This window comes from Esox lucius, chromosome 2, assembly GCF_011004845.1.
Source record: "Esox lucius isolate fEsoLuc1 chromosome 2, fEsoLuc1.pri, whole genome shotgun sequence".
Taxonomy (NCBI): Eukaryota; Metazoa; Chordata; class Actinopteri; order Esociformes; family Esocidae; genus Esox; species Esox lucius.
The window spans coordinates 20,296,853-20,319,160 of record NC_047570.1 but is presented as its reverse complement, the minus strand read 5'-3'; the positions used below and the strand labels follow the sequence as shown (position 1 = coordinate 20,319,160).

Genomic DNA, 22,308 nt, shown 5'->3' with positions numbered 1-22,308 from the left:
AGGCATATACTCTCCAAGGTCCTGAACCTCTAGAGCCTACACGCCCTCAATCAATGGTGATGGGGCTTGCACAAGACCGCGACACCACAATATATAATTAATATCATCTATTAATAACGTTTGTTACACATTGCAGGTTCAGAATAGCTTATTTTAACTTTAATCACTTTCCTGCACCTGTCTTGCTCCTCTTTCTGTTTTGAGCTCTTGTTAAAGTGAACTTGCTTGTGCCCGTTACATCAGTGTTTAAATTTGATGTATTCTCACTAGGGAAAAATTTACATGTAGCCTATTTCATGATATTTTATCATAACATAAGAATCAGATGTTTTTTAACACATTGAGGTGTTATATTATTAGGCTTATAGAGACCAAATGCTGGAAAGGAATTATTTTTCACTAATTATTTTTCACATTAATCTAAGTTATTGTAACACCTTGAACAGTCCTACAATGTCAATCAACAAACTTGTATACAGTACATGCATCATCTGGATAATTTTGTAACAGAAGTGTAAGGTCTGTGCCCAGTTCACATCCCTGTGCCCGCCACCTGTCAACTGGATCCTACTCACTCCCTGAATCCCAACCTTCTACTCCACCTGAACGCCGCACTCCTCCCGCCTCACAATCACCTGCAAACTAAGCACCTGTTGTCACTTGCCTGTTCTTTTGTTTGTCACAGTATTTAGTTCAGTCTCACACCCCTGTCTGATTGTGAGGTATTGTTTTGTGCACTACTAAGTTTCCTAACATTTGTTTTCTTGGAGTGAATTTACCAGTCCTAGACTTTGTTCTTTTTGTGTATGTCCATTCCGCCTGTCCCTGATATACCCTTTGTCTACTCCTTTGTACCTTCGCTTGTGTTTTGGATCTCTGGTATTATTGACCCTAGCCTGTCCAACAACCACGACTTCTTGCCTTCTCCGTCTGCTGTTTAAATAAACATACACTGTGCACTCCGCAGTTGGAGCCAGCAACACCTGCCTCTGTCCGGTATTGTTAGAAGAAGTTCACATTTCACCTGTTGCTACCAATTCTGCCAAGCCAATTCCACGTTAAGATAAATCAACCGCATGTAAAGCCCTGTTCAAATTGCAAAGCATATTATGTCGTTACAGTGTTTGTCCTATCTACACAATCTTGTTCCTCTACTTTTTGGATAGGTGTACAGACTGTACCACAGAAATTGCATTCATTTTTGGGAGATTCAAACATTTTACCATTGCATTCAGCAGAGGAGATATACATTTTAAAATATATTCTTAGTTTTTCATTACTTTCTCTTCAGTTTGTTTCTGTAACTTTATAACAAGTCAAGCAAACCTAGAAGCTAGGCTAATTTACGGTTAGGGAGAGATCGGAATTTTACATGATGAGACACGGAGGGAAATGGGCAAGCCCAATCTCTTAAGATCTGCATTCCGTATGCACCAAATGCATACTAATTTGTCGATATGTGATCGCATAAAGCCTGATGTCCACCAAATGCGTCAACATTTTGCTTATGTTATTTTTGTCGGATGTCCTGTATGTATTTTTTCGTACTAGACATGTGCTTTCGCAAACAAGGCAATATGGATGGAAGCAGGGAGGAGAAGATTATTTTTGTAGTCTCTAGAGAACTTGCTCTATACAACCAAAGACAAGTTGCTATTGGGACGTCAACACCAAAATGCTGCCTGGAACAGAATGGGTCTGTTGACTGTGAAACTATAACTAGCTGTGGAAAATAGGTGCTGGTGATTCAGCTAAGGTAGACCGGAATAGAAGGCATTGTACAGTAGTTTGATGAGTACTAGACGCGCACAGCAAATTGGGGTTTGGGGGGGGGGTTACTGCTGTTGCTGCTATGTCTGTTTCTCTCAGTCTCCTCACCCCCGTTGTCTGACATAGCTTTACTCACTGAATGCAATAACAACGATTTGCCGCTAATTATGTTAATGCATGGGACCTACACTTACTTTTTTTATGAGCACGTGCTTAGATAATCGATGGATCACACTTGGTTCAGTTCAGTCCTCTGAAAAGGTATTGTGATGGTAATTCCATCGATAGTGTAGAATCTGAGCATTAACAATTACAATATGAATGTACGTTTCATTGGAAGTGAATGTGCCTAGATAATGAGAACAACAGAAACCTCTCTGTTTAGATTATCTCTCAGTAGGTAGCGCTCAAATGACAGGAATGTTTACGATGGCCATATGGCATGGGGGTTGACTCCTAAAAAGTTAGAAACGCCCTTAATGTATAGGCTAGCTGGTAACCAACATTACAGTGAGAAGAGATTGACTGAGATGAGATTGAGGTTGTGTAAGGAAGACCAGGTCCGTAACCTCATGAACAAGACTTTCTAATGCTGCAATAAATAATATACTTTCTCTCTCCCTTGACAAACGGGTATGCTAATTATTACAACCACTATACGAAACGGCCGATTTCTAACAATAGGAACTCTTAAAGGAGTAAGTACAGAGACAAAATTCTCTTGGCATAATTAGCAGTTTATTTGCAAATAGAGAGACAGTCAGTATTTTTTACTATTAAAAGGGGTGCGGTAAGAGACTGCCCAGCTGTCCTATGTCAATAATTCACATTCCCTTTGTTCTGTCAATACCTAGGTTTTAAACAAGGGGCGGGCTGTCCTCCCCCACATTAAACCAAGGGCCTGTGGGTAACCTTTTCAACTCTGAAAGGACACACAGCATCTGGACAAAGGACAGATATACTGATGGTTTAAACAGATTGATGGAGAACCCAATGATCTACTGATACCATTCAATGATGATCATAAACAAATACCAGATCCCCCTCTCCTACATTCCTTTTCTTATCTAAACATAGGGACTCAGTACTTTTAACTAGTAACCCATTTATACATGTATGGGACTAAGTATTCATCAGTTCAAGAAATGTACAGAACATAAAATAAATATGTTTCATGGAATTGTCATGGAAAAATGTATGTTCTTGCCAAAAAGGATGCAACAACTCAAAAGGATGCAATAAGGATGCAACTCAAAATACTTTTAATGAGCAATCATAAAAGCCCAGTTGACCTGCAGGAACAACTGTCTTGCCAACTCAGGACACACACATTTATACAGTGCTATCTTGCATCACCTTTTCGGCCATCCGCTTATTAATTCCTGAGCAGATCTTTCTCCCCATCCGCCACCATTGTTTTTCGCAACCTTCCAAGATCCGTTTCTTGAATAAATATTGGTGGCGCAGACTTAAAAAAGTATAGAGCCATTAGGGCCCTTTATATTCATTGTTACTTGATTACTGTGCTTATTTACCCATACATCATTATACTGTTACCATATTGGTTATTATAACATTGTCTGTATGCTTTTTTCATTTCATGTTGTACAGTGTAGAACAGAGACAGTTTCTTCCCTACTACTGAAACCCTCCTGAACTCTGTACCCAACACTAACCATACCCACCGCTTAGTACTGCCTCTCAGGGACCTTGTTGCGCTACTCTCCTTGTACTACGGGACTCTGACACTGCTTTACAAAGTCTGATAAGGCCGTTTTTCAGTTGCTACATGTATACTATGTCTCTACCTCAGGAACCTCACTGCTGCTATCCCTGCATTTCAGTTGCACATGCACCTTCATTTGCATTCTTTGCACATTTAGAAATGGCATTTGTACTTGTATTTGCCTTCATTGCACATCTATACATCCCACTTGTACATGCATTACATATAATACTTGTACATTTTCTGTCTTCTTATATTTGCACTTCTGGTTAGACACTAACTGCATTTCGTTGTACTGTACTTGATCAATGACAATGACGTTGAATCTTATCTAATCTAAAGTTTTCCTTAGGATATGTGCCGAAGTTTAGTCTATACAGTAGTGGAATGCTTCTCAACTCTCAAACAGGGCCGATCACATGTAATGGCTTTTTAGACACGGTACCTAATCAACACTAAAAGCAAAATAATTTTGAAAACATACTAATTATTTTTGTTTCAGCCTATGTAAAGGTACCTACAGTGGATATAAAAAGTCTACACACCCCTGTTAAAATTACAATTTCTTGTGATGTAAAAGAATGAGACAAAGATAAACCAATTCAGAACTTTTTCCACCTTTAATGTGACCTATAATGTGAACAATTCAGTTGAAAAACAAACTGAAATCTTTGAGGAAAATAAAATAAAACCACAATAACCTGTTTGCATAAGTGTGCACACCCTCTTATAACTGGGGATGTGACTGTGTTCAAAATTAACCAATCACATTCAAACTCATGTTAAATAGAAGTCATTACACTGTTAAAGAAATGTCTTTGCTTGACTACAAACCCCATTCCAAAAAAGTTGGGACACTGTACAATTGTGAAAAAAAACAGAATGCAATGATGTGGAAGTTTCAAATTTCAATATTTTATTCAGAATACAACATAGATGACATATCAAATGTTTAAACTGAGAAAATGTATCACTTTAAGGGAAAAATAAGTTTATTTTAAATTTCATGGCATTAACACATCTCAAAAAAGTTGGGACAAGGCCATGTTTACCACTGTGTGGCATTCCCTCTTCTTTTTATAACAGACTGCAAACGTCTGGGGACTGAGGAGACAAGTTGCTCAAGTTTATGAATAGGAATGTTGTCCCAATCTTGTCTAATACAGGCTTCTAGTTGCTCAACTGTCTTAGGTCTTCTTTGTCGCACCTTACTCTTTATGATGTGGAAAATGCAAGGTCTTCCCTGAAAGAGACGCCGTCTGGATGGGAGCATATGTTGTTCTAGAACTTGGATATAACTGTCAGCATTGATGGTGTCTTTCCAGATGTGTAGGCTGCCCATGCCACACGCACTCATGCAACCCCATACCATCAGAGATGCAGGCTTCTGAACTGAGTGCTGATAACAACTTGGGTTGTCCTTGTCCTCTTTATTCCGGATGACATGGCGTCCCAGTTTTCCAAAATGAACTTCAAATTTTGATTCGTCTGACCACAGAACACAGTCCATTTTAAATGATCCTTGGCCCAGAGAAAACGCCTGCGCTTCTGGATCCTGTTTGGATACGGCTTCTTTTTTGACCTCTAGAGATTGAGCCGGCAACGGCACGGTGAATTGTGTTCACCAACAATGTTTTCTGGAAGTATTCCTGAGCCCATGTTGTGATTTCCATTACAGTATCATTCCTGTATGTGATGCAGTTCCATCTGAGGGCCCGAAGATCACGGGCCTCCAGTATGGTTTTCCGGCTTTGACCCTTACGCACAGAGATTGTTCCAGATTTTCTGAATCTTTGGATGATATTATGCATTGTAGATGATGATAACTTCAAACTCTTTGCAATTTTTAATAATTAGAAATGGGACAAAAGAAATATAACAATACTTTTTATGTTTTATGCATCCAGAATGCATTTCATAAAGGATTAAACATGTTAAGTAACTAATAGTAAGTAATAATTTGGTTATGTTGTAAAGCTGATAAATTACAACTTCTCGAAGGTGGGACAGTTAAAATATTTTTGGGGCCTGAAAGTTTCAAACCCATAGGCCCCACTGGGCCTGTAGCACAAAGTGATAATGTTGAGCCCTGCACTTTTATTGGGTCGGTTGTTAGTACAGTGGGATACATGCATGCATGCATTTTGTTGAGATGGAGTCTGTGAGACCAAATGCGCTCAATCTACTTTTTAATCTGCATTTTGAATGGGGGGAGGGGTCGTGTTTTTTCCCCCCAAAGGACAATGAGGGTGATGTGAAAACTTTGTCCGATATTAACTTTTTTGCTCACCAGCCAAGGGGACTGGTAGATGAAAAAATCCATATGCCACACATTTTTTTACCAGCCAAAATAATAAATTGCTTTTTTGTGTCACACAGAACAATTTATCATTGCAACCTGAGCATCAAATTGTAGCCAGCCTCTTGAAACTCCTTTGTCTCCAAACCTTAATTTCTCACTAAACTTTCTTTATGTGATTCGGCCTCTCCCTATCTCAAGAATATTTTAAAACAGTTTCTTGATATTAAAATAAATTCCCATGAAGCAGAGAACAATGTACCTGCAAACACTGCAGACACATTCGGCATTTTAGATGTAGCAATAATAATATATAATTATTGTGGCAACAAAATGTTATGAGAGTAGCCCATCAACAAAATTACATGTCGAATTGTTTTGGATGTTTTTCAGATATCCATGTCCTATGAAATCATTTACATTTAAGTAATTCATGATCAAACGACTTGCCCTATTTTGTTCCAAAAGGTTGGCTAAATGAAGGGGTAAAGGTTACTAATAGGAAAACTAGTTATACATGACTTGTAATGTGAAAATAGGGCAAGTGAATTAATACCTTATAAAGCCCCTATCAAATGCTTTATAATTACCTGTAGTTGTATTAACAATGTATACTGTATATGCTCATGGGTCAGGATTTTATTTCTTTTATCCCCTAATCAAAATTGTGCTGATCGCTGTAACTCTCTATTGGTTCAATCAGTCTCACTACTCTCTGGGCCACTCTGTCTTCCAACTCCTTCTGGCTGTCCCTTTAGCCTGCTCCTCCTCCAGCACCTCTACCTTATCATTAGACACTGGATCCTAGCTAATAGCTACCAGACAATTCTGCCCAAGATTTGAAGAACGAGTTTGTAGAGACTGGATTGGCTATCGGACGGCCAACTTCACTCCTTAGTACCGTATTCCTTCAAAAATGCACGCATTCCTTCAAAAATGCATGAGCCAGGCCTTCTCGTCCAAAAAAATCCTTAGAAAATGCATGCGTATTTTCTCACTGAAGTAATGGGTGGATTTCAGTGTAACGTAAACAAGTCATTTCCTGCGAGCCTTCATAACATTTTTTTACCTTACTATTTTGGTATAAACATTTTCCCACCAGTGTGGCGGAAAGCCTTCAGAGATTTACACGCTATACGGAATATCTGCCTGAATCTAGCACATTTGGTGTTAATTATGGACCCTGTGTGAAAACATATTTTGCTTGGGCTGGTTAACCATTTTCATATTTTCCGGGCGCTTTATCTTCCAGATACCCAATGTCATTAAAAATGATCAGTTGCTTATGTTGATGGACTTTAGCTGCTGTGAAATGTATATTCCTTTATTCATACAGGAGAAACAAGCTGAAACCATGGTCTCTTACATTTGTGCCTTGTAATACAGCAATTAGCAAACAAGGGCAACAATTTAAAATGTAATGCAGAGAGAAATTGAAAACAAAATAAAAAGTAAAAGACATAATTAAGGTAACAATAAAAACACATTAAGAAAAGTATTTACAGCATTTATAGTAAAAACATTATGTAACAGGAATTTGAAATGCATTACAGGCACCACAGCTCCCAACTGAAGATTACCCTGCACATCATTCCATGTGTGAGGGGCATAGTATTCACAATTATGTTGAATTAAAAAAATTAATAAGCATATTTTTCAACAAAGAAAGTGCTTACTGTAAAGTTTGGCAGCGGAGAGATAATTGTATGGTGCTGTGTTTTATGGTGTGGGCTACGCCCCTCAGGTCCTGTGAAGGGTCATCCAACTTAGTGGCAACAGTTTGGGGAAGGCCCTTTCCTGTTCCAGCATGACTGTGCCCCTGTGCACACAGTGGGGTCCAAAATGACGTGGTTAAACAAGGTTAGTGTGGAGGAACTTGAGTGGCCTGCACAGAGACCTGACCTTAACCTGACTGAACACAATTGGGATGAAATTGGAATGGTGATTATGAGCCACGCCTTCTCATTCAACAGCAGTGTCTGACCTAACAAATGCTCTTTTGGCTGAATGGGCACAAACTCTTGTGGAATGCCTTCCCAGAAGAGTGGGGGCTGTTATAGCTACAAAAGAGGGGCCAGCTCCATATTAAAACCCATTTAACAAGTGTTCTATCTTCCACAAAATATATTTTCTTTACAAATATTAGCATATGTTTTGGTTATTATGCTGGATTTTCAGTAAAAGCCACATTAACGCAATGTGTCTTGATTGAAATATGGTGGTCATGTATGTTATTTTAAATTAAATATAAGTATATAAATATCCGTTTAGAATTTTAAATATACAGTACCAGTAAAAAGACAGTATACTGTCTTCCCATTGAACTGTATTTCTTTCTTACTCAGCAGAAATGTTTAATTATTACTTTCTGTTTTACTATGGTATACATTTGAGATGACACATGCCAAACTCCCTTAGCTAATCAATCAACATTGGGAAAGTCAGAGAACACAATGAGACAGAAGTATCTTTACTTTCATCAATTATACAATAACTATAAAAATAGCTACATGTTTGAAAATGTCCACTATTAAGGCAATAATTAAAGGGGTATTTCACCCTGGGGGACCCTAAAACTAGTTATACATGACTTGTAATGTGAAAATAGGGCAAGTGAATTAATACCTTATAAAGCCCCTATCAAATGCTTTATAATTATCTGTAGTTGTATTAACAATGTATACTGTATATGCTCATGGGTCAGGATTTTATTTCTTTTATCCCCTAATCAAAATTGTGCTGATCGCTGTAACTCTCTATTGGTTCAATCAGTCTCACTACTCTCTGGGCCACTCTGTCTTCCAACTCCTTCTGGCTGTCCCTTTAGCCTGCTCCTCCTCCAGCACCTCTACCTTATCATTAGACACTGGATCCTAGCTAATAGCTACCAGACAATTCTGCCCAAGATTTGAAGAACGAGTTATTATACAATAACTATAAAAATAGCTACATGTTTGAAAATGTCCACTATTAAGGCAATAATTAAAGGGGTATTTCACCCTGGGGGACCCTACAGGTGGTTTGTATCATCAATCACCAGGTCAGAGTTCCGGTTTAGTATGTGGAGAGAGTATACACGCTGAGAGGCTCCTGTGCATTAGCTAATTTATGTTAGATTTTTGCTGTGCATGCATCTTCATTCCATACCAAGCAATTTGACTAGTTTGTCTGTTACCTTCTTCATTTCAGTGTCACATAGTTTGAGACACAAGCGCATTGCGACCAGCGTTTCACCCACAATGGCTGACTCTGAGTGTCATGGCGCAGAGAGAGCAATTACTCTCTCAGAACTCCAGGATTCCACTCAACTCTCATTTTGGAAATTACAGCTCACATAGCTGTTCGGCTGAGGTTTGCTGTCGAGACAGCTTTGGCACCTACTATTCAGGTGCCTCTGGCCTCTTTCTCTTCTGCTCTGGATGGCATCTGAGCTGAGGACCAGGTCCGCCATATGGATGCCTTTAAACTAGGGGTGTCACAATATACTGGTATTGACGATTACTGTGATATTTAAAAAATGAAATATTGATATTATGTTAATAATACACATAATTATATCGTATTCACTAGGCGAAACTGAAGTTGTGTTTTTCATAAAACTCCTCGATTTTTCTAGAGTTTATTCATGTTAGTTATTGACAAACAAGGAGACTGCACAAGGAGTCAAGGAGATTGCACCTATGCACTGGCATTGAAATTAACTTGTTTGCCCCACTAGAACCCCCGGGAGAGATCCGCAAAGATGCACCATTTTTGTAGGATGTTGTATTTATCCAAAAACGTTTTCCGTAGATTATTCATGGACAAATTATGCATGTGTTTAAACTACAAGTCTGGACCTATACACTAGCATTTGAATTAACACCTTTTCATAGCCTATTCACTATGTGAAAATGTTTTGTATTTTTACAAGAATTAGGCCTTAGTTCAGCGGGATGCCTTTTCACTATCCATTAACTGTAATTGTTCTTTTTGTACTCTTTTTTTTTTTGTACAGTTATGGTTACAGACTTATGGTTCTCCACCTCCACCTTCAGTTCATTTTCCAAAAAAGAGATAAAAAAACACAAACTAAGTTGAAGATGAATTTGACTGCTAGCATTTTTTTCCTTCAAAGTTTCTACAGATACCGCGATAATATCGTTACCGTGGATTCTTTTGGCCACAATAATCTTGTAGTGAAAATCTGATACTGTGACAGCCATACAGTTCTGCTCAAAAGTTTGCATACCCTTGGAGAATTGGTAATATGTAATTTTTTTAGAGAAAACATGAGTGAGCAGGCAAAACATTTATTTATTATGGGATTCATATTCAACTGTAGGTTATAACAGAGTGGCAAAATCATAAAACAAAACATGGAAACAACGAAGAAATTAAATGACCTCTGTTCAAAAGTCTGCATACCCTTAGTTCTTAATACTGTGTATTGCCCCCTTTAGCATAAATGAGAGCGTGCAGTCTTTTGTAATAGTTGTCTATGAGGCCCCGAATTCTTGCAGGTGGTATAGCTGGCCATTCCTCTTGGCAAAATGCCTCCAGGTCATGCAAGTCTTTGGCCGTCTTGCATGAACCGCACGTTTGAGATCCCCCTAGAGTGGCTTGATGATATTAAGGTCAGGAGGCTGGGATGGCCACTCCAGAACCTTCATATTTTTTCTGCTGTAACCACTGGAGGGTTAACTTGGCCTTGTACTTCTGTTTGTTGTCGTGCTGGAAGGTCCAAGAGCGTCCCATGCGCAGCTTTCGTGCAGAAGAATGCAAATTGTCTGCCAGTATTTTCTGATAACATGCTGCATTCATCTTGCCATCAATTTTCACAAGATTCCCGTACCTTTAATAATAATAACTTATATAGTGCCTTTCATAATACCCAAGGTCACATAACAAATGAGGGGGGACTTGGGGGTTAGGGATCAAAGGACTTGAAAACATTGAGATAAATGTTTTAAGGTGCTTTTTGAATATGGGCAAGGATGGAGCAGAGCGGATGTGGAGTGGTAGACTGTTCCACAGTTTTGGAGCATTGGCAGAGAAAGCCCTGTCTCCAAAAGTCCGCAACCTGGTACGGGGGATGTCCAGTAGGTCTTTGTCAGAGGACCGCAAGGAACGTGACTGTGTGTAGGGGTGGAGTAGTTCTGTGAGGTATTTAGGTGAAAGTCCATGGAGAGATTTGTAGGTAAGCTGGAGGATCTTATAGGTGATGCGAGACTTGACGGGCAACCAGTGGAGCTGTTTGAAAATGGGAGTAATATGCTGCCAGGGCTTTGTGTGGGTTAGAACCCTGGCAGCAGAGTTCTGAACATACTGGAGTCTGCTGAGGGTCTTGGTGGGCAGTCCGGACTGGACACCATTGCAGTAATCCATACGGGAGGTGATAAATGCATGGATGAGTGTCTCAGTTACTGAATGTGTAAGGCCGGAGTCGTGAAATAGGTGGTAGAAGGCAGACTTGGTGATTTTGTTGATGTGGGACCGGAAGGAGAGAGTGGAGTCCAGGATGACACCCAAGTTGCGCACCTCCGGTGACGGGGAAATGGAGCAACCATCCACAACCAGGGCCAGGTCTCCAACTTTCCTGAACAGTGGTGCAGGAGCCACCACCATGAGTTCTGTCTTGTTACTGTTGAGTTTGAGTAGGTTTGTGGTCATCCATGATTTGAGTTCCTGCAGGCAGTTGACAAGTTGAATGGGTGGAAGCTGGGAGGAGGGGTTTGTGCTGATATTAAGCTGGGTGTCATCAGCGTAGCAGTGGAAATTAAGTCCATGTTTACGGAAAATATGACTTCAGAGCTCACCCCCCCCCCCCCCCCCAACACAACAGTGAGACACCACCATGATTCACAGTGGGGATGGTATTCTTTTCACTAGAGGCCGTGTTGACCCCTCTCCAAACATAGCACTTATTGTTGTGACCATAAATCTCTATTTTGGTCTCGTCACTCCAAATTACAGTGTGCTAGAAGCTGTGAGGCGTGTCAAGGTGTTTTTTGTGGAATTGGCACAGTTAAGTCTTCTATCTGGCAACTCCACCATGCAGCACATTTTTGTTCAATTATTGTCGTATTGTGCTCCTTGAAATAACCACACCGTCATTTCCAGAGGAGCCTGTATTTCTCCTGAGGTAACCTGTGGGATTTTCTTTGTATCCCGAACAATTCCTCTGGTAGTTTTGGCTGAAAACTTTCTTGGTCTACCTGACCGTGGCTTGGTATCAAGAGATCTTTGGATTTTCCACTTCTTAGTGATTTGACCAGTACTGACTGGCATTTGCAAGGCTTTGGATATTTTTTATATCCTTTTCAATCTTTATAAAATTACATTACCTTGTTACGCAGGTCTTTTGACAGTTCTTTTCTGCTCCCCATGGCTCACTATCTAGCCTGCTTAATGCATCCACGTGAGAGCTAACAAACTCATTGACTATTTATACACAGACACTATTTGCATTTTAAAAAGCCACAGGTGTGGGAAATTGAACTTTAATTGCCATTTTAACCTATGTGTGTCACCTTGTGTGTCTTTAACAAGGCCAGACATTCAAGAGTATGTAAACTTTTGATCAGGGCCATTTGGGATTATTTCTGTTATCATTATGATTTAAAAAAGAGCCAAAAAACTATGTGATAATAAGTGTCTTCATATAATCACTATCCTTAACTTAATTCTTTTTTTTTTTGCATAATCAGTGATATTTTTTAAATCAATGCCAGTATTTCACAATTTCTACCACGGTATGCAAACTTAGGAGCACAACTGTACTTTGAACACAACCTTAGTGGCTACAGCAATCACATAATGTCCCTTGAGGAATCGGTTGCCTGACTGACATCTGAGAAACAAAAACTGGTGGACCTGGAGGCCCGCTCATGCCGCTGCAACCTTCGAATAATTGGAATTACGGAGAAGTCAGAAGGCGGGGAACCAGTGGTATAGATTTATTAGTGGAAATGTTAGGTTCCACTCTCGTTCCTGTTCGCCCAAAACTGGACATAGATGTGACAACGCTAGATCTACTTCACACTCTCTTTTGGGACTCTTAAGGCCTTAAGGCCTACTAATTATTTCCTAGTCCTCTCATGTGAACAATGCTCAAAAGGCCAAGTTAGAGGAAGCCATCCTTAAACTAGATCACCAATATGCCCCAATGCCATCTCCAGAGCTGTATAAGCGGCGCTTGAACTTGCAATCTGAATTTTACCTCTATTCCTCCCTATATGCATCTGAGTTCCCATCAGATACTGCCAATATGACTTGTTTCCTGGGTGATCTGGAGACGACTCCTGTTGACTCTGACACTGCAGCAGACAATGACTCCCCTCTCAGTTTGGGCAGTCTATAAAGTCAATGCGGAGTAGTAAAGCTCCAGGGCCCAATGGGTTTTCTGTTGAGTTGTTTAAGAAATGTCATGCCAAGTTAGCACCCTTTTGTCTATGTACAATGAGTCACTGGAACGTGTCTGGTTGCCACCGATTCTAACACAGACATCAATTGCGCTTCTTAAGAAGGGGAAAGATCCTACTTCCTGCACTTCATTCAGGCCCCTGAGCCTCCTTAATGTCAATGTGAAGGAACTGGCTAAAGGGATAGTGAATCGTCTGGAGGAGGTCCTGCCTGGAATCATATCAAAGGAACAGACTGGCTTAATAAAGGGTAGACACTTCTTTTTAACATCTGTACGTTGTTCGATATTGTTTATTCCAAACAATTCGCAAAATTTCCTGAGGTGGTAATCTCTCTAGATGCGGTGAAGGCATTCGACAGAATTGAATGGGAATACCTTTTTTGTGTTCTTAAGAAGTTTGGATTTGGGGACACATTCTGATCATTTATCCCTTTGAACGTGGTACCAGGCAGGGTTGCCCTCTCTCCCTTTTATTTGCCCTCGCTATTTAGCCCGTTTCAATAGCTCTACATGCATCTTCCTCTTTCTAGGGTGTGTCACGGGAGGTGGTTGAACACAGGTTGTCGTTGTATGCTGTATCAGTTTTGGTCTCCCATCTCATCTTCATCCGCTTATCCGGTATCGGGTCGCGGGGGCAGCAGCTCCAGCAGGGGACCCTAAACTTCCCTTTCCCGAGCCACATTTGCCAGCTCTGACTGGGGGATCCTGAGGCGTTCCCAGGCCAGTGTCGAAATATAATCTCTCCACCTAGTCCTGGGCCTACCCCGAGGTCTCCTCCCAGCTGGACGTGCCTGGAGCACCTCCCTAGGGAGACGTCCTGGGGGCATCCTTACCAGATGCCCGAACCACCTCAACTGGCTCCTCACGGATGACTGAGCTTCTCACCCTATCCCTAAGAGAGAAGCCAGCCACCCTTCTAAGAAAACCCATTTCAGCCGCTTGTACTCGCGATCTGACCCAGCCTTCATGACCATAGGTGAGGGTAGGAACCTTAGGCTAGCAGACTATCAAAAATGGCAGCTTTGGTGGTGTTGCGTGCTGCTGGTGCTGGAAGATGAGTTTTTAAACTTTATTTCTATTAAAATCAAGACACTATCACAGGATGAAATTGTTTTGTTAGCCTCAAACAACTTCTCTGACTGGATTGAGCATTCCAAGAGACTTCTTCTGTTTGAACTGTGCCCGACAACGCAACGCAATGTCAAGCACAAAGGCGCTCAGAAGGATGTTAATAATATTAAGGACTGCTTGAAATTGCTCAATGAGCACGGTGAAGATATCCCCAGGTTTGTCTCACACTTTCTGGATGAATTTCCACCTGTTGGGTTTGGCAACATGGATGCCTCAGCGCTACTCGGCAGGATGGAACGTTTGAGTCGGGAAGTTTCTACTCTAAGGGGAGTTTTGGAAACGCAGGCAAGCGTGAGTGAAAACCTTGGGGCGGCTACTACGGCCCTAGATCGCCGGATGACGGATATTGAGAATATCCGCGGATCCCCTGGCCGGGCTGGTGCTGCGTCAGGATCTCAGGAGAGAGAAACGCAGGGGTCGGCGGGTCTTGTCCGCCAGTCACTGGGAGAGGCTATGAGTACCCAACCTCCATCACCAGCATGGAATACTGTCGTGAGGGAAGGGAGGTGTAAGCCTCAGAAGCCCCCAAAAGTGGCCATGCTAGCGAAACCTGGTGGCATGCAGACCCATCTAAAGCGAGAGCGCAAAATGGGAATAGTTGGTACCGGCACAGTGAGTAACATTTTAGTAATTAAAACCAAGCTGGTCAGTGTCTTTGCAACTAGATTTTCCCCGCATCTTGATGTGGTCATGCTGTGTGATTATCTGATTGAAGAACTGGGCAATTCTGTGATGTGTCGGAAGATTGATTCTACCCGCAACAGATTCAGTTTGTTTCATGTTACTGTTGAATGTAATTAAGTTGATGAAATGTACAAGCCACAACTTTGGCCGGCGGGGATCTATGTACGTCGCTATTTTGAGGCTTGCAGACCCAAAGCTAACAGTGACAGAGGAGAGGCTGGCCCACAGCAGCAGCGCTCTGTGTCTGTTCTTATACCTGTAGCTCCACAGGGGAGCAGCAGTTAGGCTGCGGCGCAGGATTAATAAGCTTAGATGTTTATCAATATCGTGTCATATAATGCACGAGGACTGCATGTTGGGCACAGTGAAGTAGACAAATCGCGCCGCCTACTAGTGGATAAACTTTTGGAGGCCTGTGATGTACTATGTGTTCAAGAAACTTTCTTACCAAAGCAGGATTTAGAGGGTCTAAATTCCCTGCATGAAGACTTTTATGGGGCGGGTGAATCTACTACTGACCTGAGTACCAGGATTGTTCATGGTAGAATACCTGGCGGTGTTGCCCTGTTATGACATAAAAAATATGATCAGCTGGTTAAGGTGGTTAGACTGGATGTTGATTGGGCCATAGGAATTGAGTTTAATTGTGGTGATAAAAACTTCATTATCTTAAACACACCCTATGAGTGTTCTCAAAATGGAGAGGAATATCTTGATAGGTTGGCTTGTGTTGTCTTTCATTCAAGATAATGTTTCCACTTTTTTACTGTGGGTGACATGAATGCAGATGTTTCTGACAACAGCGCTTTATTTGCCAAACATTTAATGCAGTTCTGTTCTGATAATGGTCTAATTCTGTCTAGCAAAGTGCTCTTGCCTGTTAGTAGCTACACTTACATTATTGAGGCATGGCACACAACCTCATGGCTAGATCATTGCATTTGCACGGCTGATGCACATGATTCTATAGAGGCCATAAAAATGTATTATGAATTTGCCACTACTGATCATTTGCCTTTTTCCTTATCTGTAAGTCTAGGCAATATACCTGCTCTTGTGTCTGTAGATAACGTGTGTGGGGAAAATAGATTGGTCTAATCTGAATGAGGAGGACCGTAAAGAATATTACATCTAGTCTGACATCCTGTTGAATAACATTGAATTACCTAAAGATTCTATGGTATGTTATGATATTAATTGCAAGAACCCTCAACAAGGTATTGAGCTATGCACCCTGTAAGAGAATATTGTGAAGTCCCTCCTTGTTTTGAGCAGGCCCTTGTATAAGACACACAGATTGTACAAAGTTAAGCCAGGTTGGAATGGCCATGTGGAAGAGATACATGCTGAGGCAAGAAGGGCCTTTAAAGCATGGGATGAGTCAGGCAGATATAAACAGGGTCCCTTATTCCAATATAAGAAACAGGCAAATGCAAAGTTTAAATATGATTTACGTTTCATTAAGAGGAAGGAAAATTCAATGAGATCGGACTCTCTAGCAAGGAAGATGCAATATAATAGTCCTACTGATTTCTGGAAAGAAATCAAAAGAATGAATAATTGCAAAACATCGTTACCAACGAATATTGATGGTGTCAATGGCTTAGAAGAAATTACTCAGCTGTGGCAGAAACATTACTATGAGCTGTTTAACTGTGTTAAAAGTAAGTCTTTTACAATGGGTGACATTGATAGTAATGAAGATTCGACTGTTCTACCTCAAGAAATATATGATGCAATTATGATGCTAAAGGATAATAAGGCATGCGGTATAGATGAAATATCTGCGGAGCATTTAAAATTTGCAAGTAGAAAACTATGTCCCCTAATTGCTATTTGTTTTACTGGGTTGTTAGTCCATGGTTGTTTACCTGATTCTATAATCTATTATCTGTTACATTAGTGCCTATCATTAAGGAAAAAGCTGGTAAGATTAATAGCTTGGATAATTACAGGCCTATAGCTTTAGCTAGTATTTTATCCACAGTATTTTATCCAAGGTCTTGGAGAGGATTATACTGAATAGGCTGGGACATTTTGTCTTGACCTCTGACAATCAGTTTGGCTTCAAACCTAAAAATGGCACTGATATGTGTATTTATGCCCTAAAGGAGGTTTTGTATAATAAGCATAATTCCACAATCTTTGTGTTTTATTGATGCCTCCAAAGCCTTTGATCGGGTAAATCATGAGAAGCTATTCAACAAATTGCACAACAGAGGGGCTCCCAAATACCTAGTGAGAATCTTGGCCTTTTGGTATGCCCATCAGTCAATGAATGTGAAATGGGGTAACTCTATGTCTGCCTCATTCAATGTAAGTAATGGAGTTAGGCAGGGAAGCATCTTATCTCCCTTTCTTTTTAATGTTCATATGGATGATCTATCAAAGTTGTTAAATAACTGTGGTACAGGCTGTACCATTATCAACCACCTAATGTACGCGAATGACCTGGTCATTCTTTGTCCATATAGTGCTGGCCTTCAACACCTATTAAGGGTATGTTCTCAATATGGCTCAGAGTTTGATATTGTGTTCAATTCTAAGAAGAGTAATATAATGATTGCTAGAAGGAGGGAGGACAATAAACTCTCATTTCCTGCTTTTTATCTGGCTGGTATTTTACTTAAAGTGTGTGTGGAGGTCAAATACTTAGGACACTATATAACTGATGACCTGTCTGATGATAGGAACATTCATAGACAGTATTGTATGATGTATGCACAAGCTAATATGCTGAATTGCAAATTTAGTATGTGTTCACTATCTGTGAAGACCACACTTTTTAAAGCTTTTTGTACTCCGATGTACACTGCCCACTTGTGGCGGCGCTATAAAAAAAGCAGTATGCAGAAACTTAATGTGGCATATAATGATGGTTTGGGGCTGCAGCTTAAATTGCCACGATGAGGCAGTGCGAGCCAAATGTGTGTAAGTGTTAATGTATTCACGTGTCCTGCTGTACTCAGGAATCTCATGTACAGATGTATGTGTAGATTGGCAGTGTCATATAACAGCATTATCGCAACATTAGTGAACCCTGCATTGAGTGCAGTTATGTTCACTTCGAGACTGTGGAACCATTGGCGTTCTAGTTTATATGTTAATATCTGAACACTCTTTTTGTGTATTGTGGAACCCCTGTAGTAATGAGGAACAGGTGTGCGTAATAGTGGAGAGTCCGGGTGTTCGGTAAATGCGGAGCTAGCAGCTAGAGGCTGACATGATCAAGGGAGGCACTGTGACAGTGTAGGCTACTGCAAATCATCCTTTCCTGTATTTATTTATCAAATGTATCCTTTTTAACAAGCAACCGTGCTTTAGACCTATGTACTGCTATTCATGCGGATATCCTTTGATCAGCGCAAACAGGTCGGTAATTTGTGTTATTTTACCTTGTACATCATCAAAATGAAAATGAAATTCTAAGGATTTTTTAATAATTTAAGTGGTACGGCCTAATAAACAAATGAAAATACTATAACCTGTGTTCTTAGAAATAATCGTTCTATGTATTATTTTATTTTTCGTATGATAAGACCTTCACATTCTTGTATTTTTCTAATTCATTCATCATTTAAAACAAATTCTGTAATTCATTATTTTTTAGACCATACTAAATAGTTTGACGACCCAGTAGATGAACTGATGCTCTGACTGGATGGTGATGCTGCTGAGGGGAATGTGTATACTAATAGGGCCGATTCATATACTAATGCAGAGAAACGGCATTTGGCTCTGGCTGATACTGTTTGTCTGAAATGCTTGGCGGTTCTGGTGTTAAGCACCAAACCTGGTCAAATTACATAGAGCAAGCATATTGTTTAAAATGCAATCTCTTCCCTCAATATTGATGAAACCAATTACAAAATTCCTGCTTTGAGATTGGATTAATGACAAAAAAACAACAGCTTTCACAATGGAAAGTCATGCCTAAATGTAAAGGGTTGTCACCATGCAGTTATAGATATTGGCGTATTTGTAGTCCTCTTCAGTGTGTATGATATAATTCCATTCTCCTTGTATTTAGAAAGTAGCCATCACCTCTACCGGACCCAGGGCACATGGGTCATTGTGGGGATGCTGTCCTTCCTTCTGTTGGAGAAGATGTTTCCAGATGACAACAGCCAGGAGGACTCCAAATGGAAATGTCAGCAGGTGCCTATGATTAAATCTATGGTCCATCATGGTCCATCTGGTCTTCAAATGACCTGCTAACTGGCTCATTCTTGGATGTGATTCAGTTCCAAATGTTCACCATAGAGAGCTTTTCCAACACAGCTGTTTGTTGGCCTGTCAACTTTCTGTTAATTTCTGCTTGAATGTTCTATATTTACAGAATATTTTGTGAATCTTAAAATAAAATGGCCAATTTCAGGGTATTCAATTGGTTTGATTTGAGGTCATATTTTAACAAAATAATGTTGCATTAACTACACACATGATTTCCTGAAATGATAGAATGATCCATCTGATATATTCTTCTTTTCAAGAGAGAATTTTCAAGAGGAAATGTGTGTTTCCGTTTTACTATCTTAGTGAGGGACTAAAACGAAAAATCATGGTGAAGACAATTGGCCGGTCCTCTATTTGAAAGTAAAAGAAACAGGAATTTGTGTGTATAGTTGTGCTCATAAGTTTGCATGAAATTTGTGCATTGTTTTAGAAAATATGAATGATCATGCAAAAAACTTATTTAAGGATAGTGATCATATGAATCCACTTATTATCACATAGTTGTTTGACTCCTTTTTAAATCATAATGATAACAGAAATCACCTAAATGGCCCTGAGCAAAAGTTTACATAGCCTTGAATGTTTGGCAATGGCAATTATAGTTTAAATTCACACACCTGTGGGTTTTTAAATTGCAATTAGTGTCTGTGTATAAATAGTCAATGAGTTTGTTAGCTCTCACAAGGATGCACTCAGCTGGCTAGATACTGAGCCATGGGGAGCAGAAAATAACTGTCAGAAGACCTGCTTAATGGTAATGGAACTTTATAAAGATGAAAAAAATGTGGGGATCTCTTGATACCAAGCCAAGGTCAGGTAAACCAAGAAAGATTTTAGCCAAAAGTTCCAGAAGAATTGTTTGGGATACAAAGAAAAACCCACAGGTAACCTCTGGAGAAATACATGTAGATCTGGAAAAAGTAGGTGTGGTTGTTTCAAGGAGCGCAATATGATGATACTTGAACAAAAAATTAGCTGCATGGTCGTGTTGCCAGAAAGAACCCTGTACTGCGCCAATGCCACAAAAAAGCCTGGTTACAATATGCCCGACAACACCTTGACAAAGCTCACAGCTTCTGGCACACTGTAATTTGGAGTGACCAGACCAAAGTTAGAGCTTTATAGTCAAAACCATAAGCGCTATGTTTGGAGAGGGGTCAACAAGGCCTATAGTGAACAGAATACCATACCCACTGTGAAGCATGGTGGTGGCTCACTGATGTTTTGGGGGTGTGTGAGCTCTGAAGGCACGGTGAATCTTGGGAAAATATATGGCAAGATGAATGCAGTATTGTTATCAGAAAATACTGGCAGCACATGGAACACTTGGACTTTCCAATACGACAATGACCCTAAGCACAAGGCCAAGTTGACCCTCCAGTGGTTACAGCAGAAAAAGGTGAAGGTTCTGGAGTGGCCGTCACAGTCTCCTGATCTTAATATCATCGAGCCAGTCTAGGGAGATCTCAAACAAGACTTTGCATGACCTAGAGGCATTTTTCCAAGTCGAATGGGAAGCTACCACCTGCAAGAATTTGGGGCCTGATGGACAACTATTACAAAAGACTGCATGCTGTCATTGATGCTAAAGGGGTCTGTACACAATATTAAGAACTAAGGGTATACAGACTTTTGAACAGGGGTCAGTTAAATTTTTTCTTTGTTGCCATGTTTTGTTTTATGATTGTGCCATTCTGTATCCCATAAGAAATAAAAGACATGTGTTTTGCCTGCTCATTCATGTTTGTTTTTTCATAAATGGTACATATATTACCAATTATCCAAGGTTATGCAAACTGATGAGCACAACTGTATACCACTCTTCCTTCTCTTTGTCACTAAGGAGGAGTAGGAAAGGTTGGTATTCAAGTCTGGGTGCATTTATTAATGGAGGTAAATAAAAGAAGCTGCTTCAATGTGGTCCAAGAAGACTTTTCAGGAATTCATATTCAGATTTGGGGCCATTAAACATGTTCAGATATATGTGATGATACCACTAATATTAATGTTATGAGCAATGTCTTTCCAGTTCTCCTTCTTCCAGTCTCATATAAATTACTGACCACTCACACAGTAAAAGACAGATATGTGTAAAGAAAAAGTACAACTGAATGACTTGGGATCAGAAAATTGGGGGAAAGAAGTGTGAACTCAGTACTAGCGGTTCTGTTTAAATATTTAGTGTACTATGTAATCTTTTGAATTGGTGCTAATTATAATAATGTTGTATTTGCCACCCCATTTCCACAGACCTTCCATAGCTCAAGTTGTTTGGCCTCCCATATTAATGGATGTCAATCTTATACATATGGCTCATCATCCAAGCCAAAGAGCAGCTTGCAGCAAATGCCAGAGAAAATAAAGGTAATAAAGGTTTTATCCTATGTATAAGGTTTGTCTGATGGGATAATGTTAACAAGCCATATACAGTGCTACTTGAAAGTTGGTGAGTCCTAAAGGGATGGTCCTTATTTTTCTGTAAAACATCAAAATAATATACAGCTCCGGAAAAAATTAAGAGACCACTGAACCGTTTTCTTTCCAAAAATGTTGAAAAGGAAGGTTTTGTGAATCTTTGTCCTTACGGTTCCTAAGGTCCCTATTTTAAAGCTATAGTGAAATGTTGCGATCATCAGCTCTGTAAAATTACGTTACGTAGAGCCAGTGGCAAATTGAGTGTTCCATTGTGCCAGCTGTATCAAAACCGAGAAGAAAATAAGTAATAACTGATGACATCATGTATATAACATTGATCTACCACTGATATTCATTTTGACTTACATATTGACTTACTCTAAAACACGTTTACTTTTAAAATAGAGGATTGCTTTCTAATTTCTTGTGCGTCTTCCTTGAAGCTCTCTGGCACCCCCTTAGGAGGCACGCCTTGGACTTTGAAAACCCCTGCTCTAAATCAACACATGGAATTGGTAATTGTAAATATGTTATGTGGGTGGTAAAAAAGACTGATTTTGAACAAATAGATAGTCAATGGTGAACACTGAAAAATAAAAGATTACCCAGGTTCACATACTTTCAAGCAGCACTGCATACATT

At 40.0% G+C, this 22,308-nt stretch overlaps 1 protein-coding gene across 2 annotated transcripts in view; it reads left to right on the top strand.

The window, feature by feature from the left end:
- The window catches only part of slc39a13 (solute carrier family 39 member 13), a 64,100-nt gene that overhangs the window by 20,236 nt on the left and 21,556 nt on the right, over positions 1 to 22,308 (top strand). For both annotated transcript variants that reach the window (XM_010890486.3, XM_010890485.3), the window contains exons 4-5: positions 19,046 to 19,173; positions 21,502 to 21,615. In XM_010890486.3, coding sequence (XP_010888788.2) covers positions 19,046 to 19,173; positions 21,502 to 21,615 — 242 coding nt within the window. The remainder of the gene's footprint in view (positions 1 to 19,045; positions 19,174 to 21,501; positions 21,616 to 22,308) is intronic.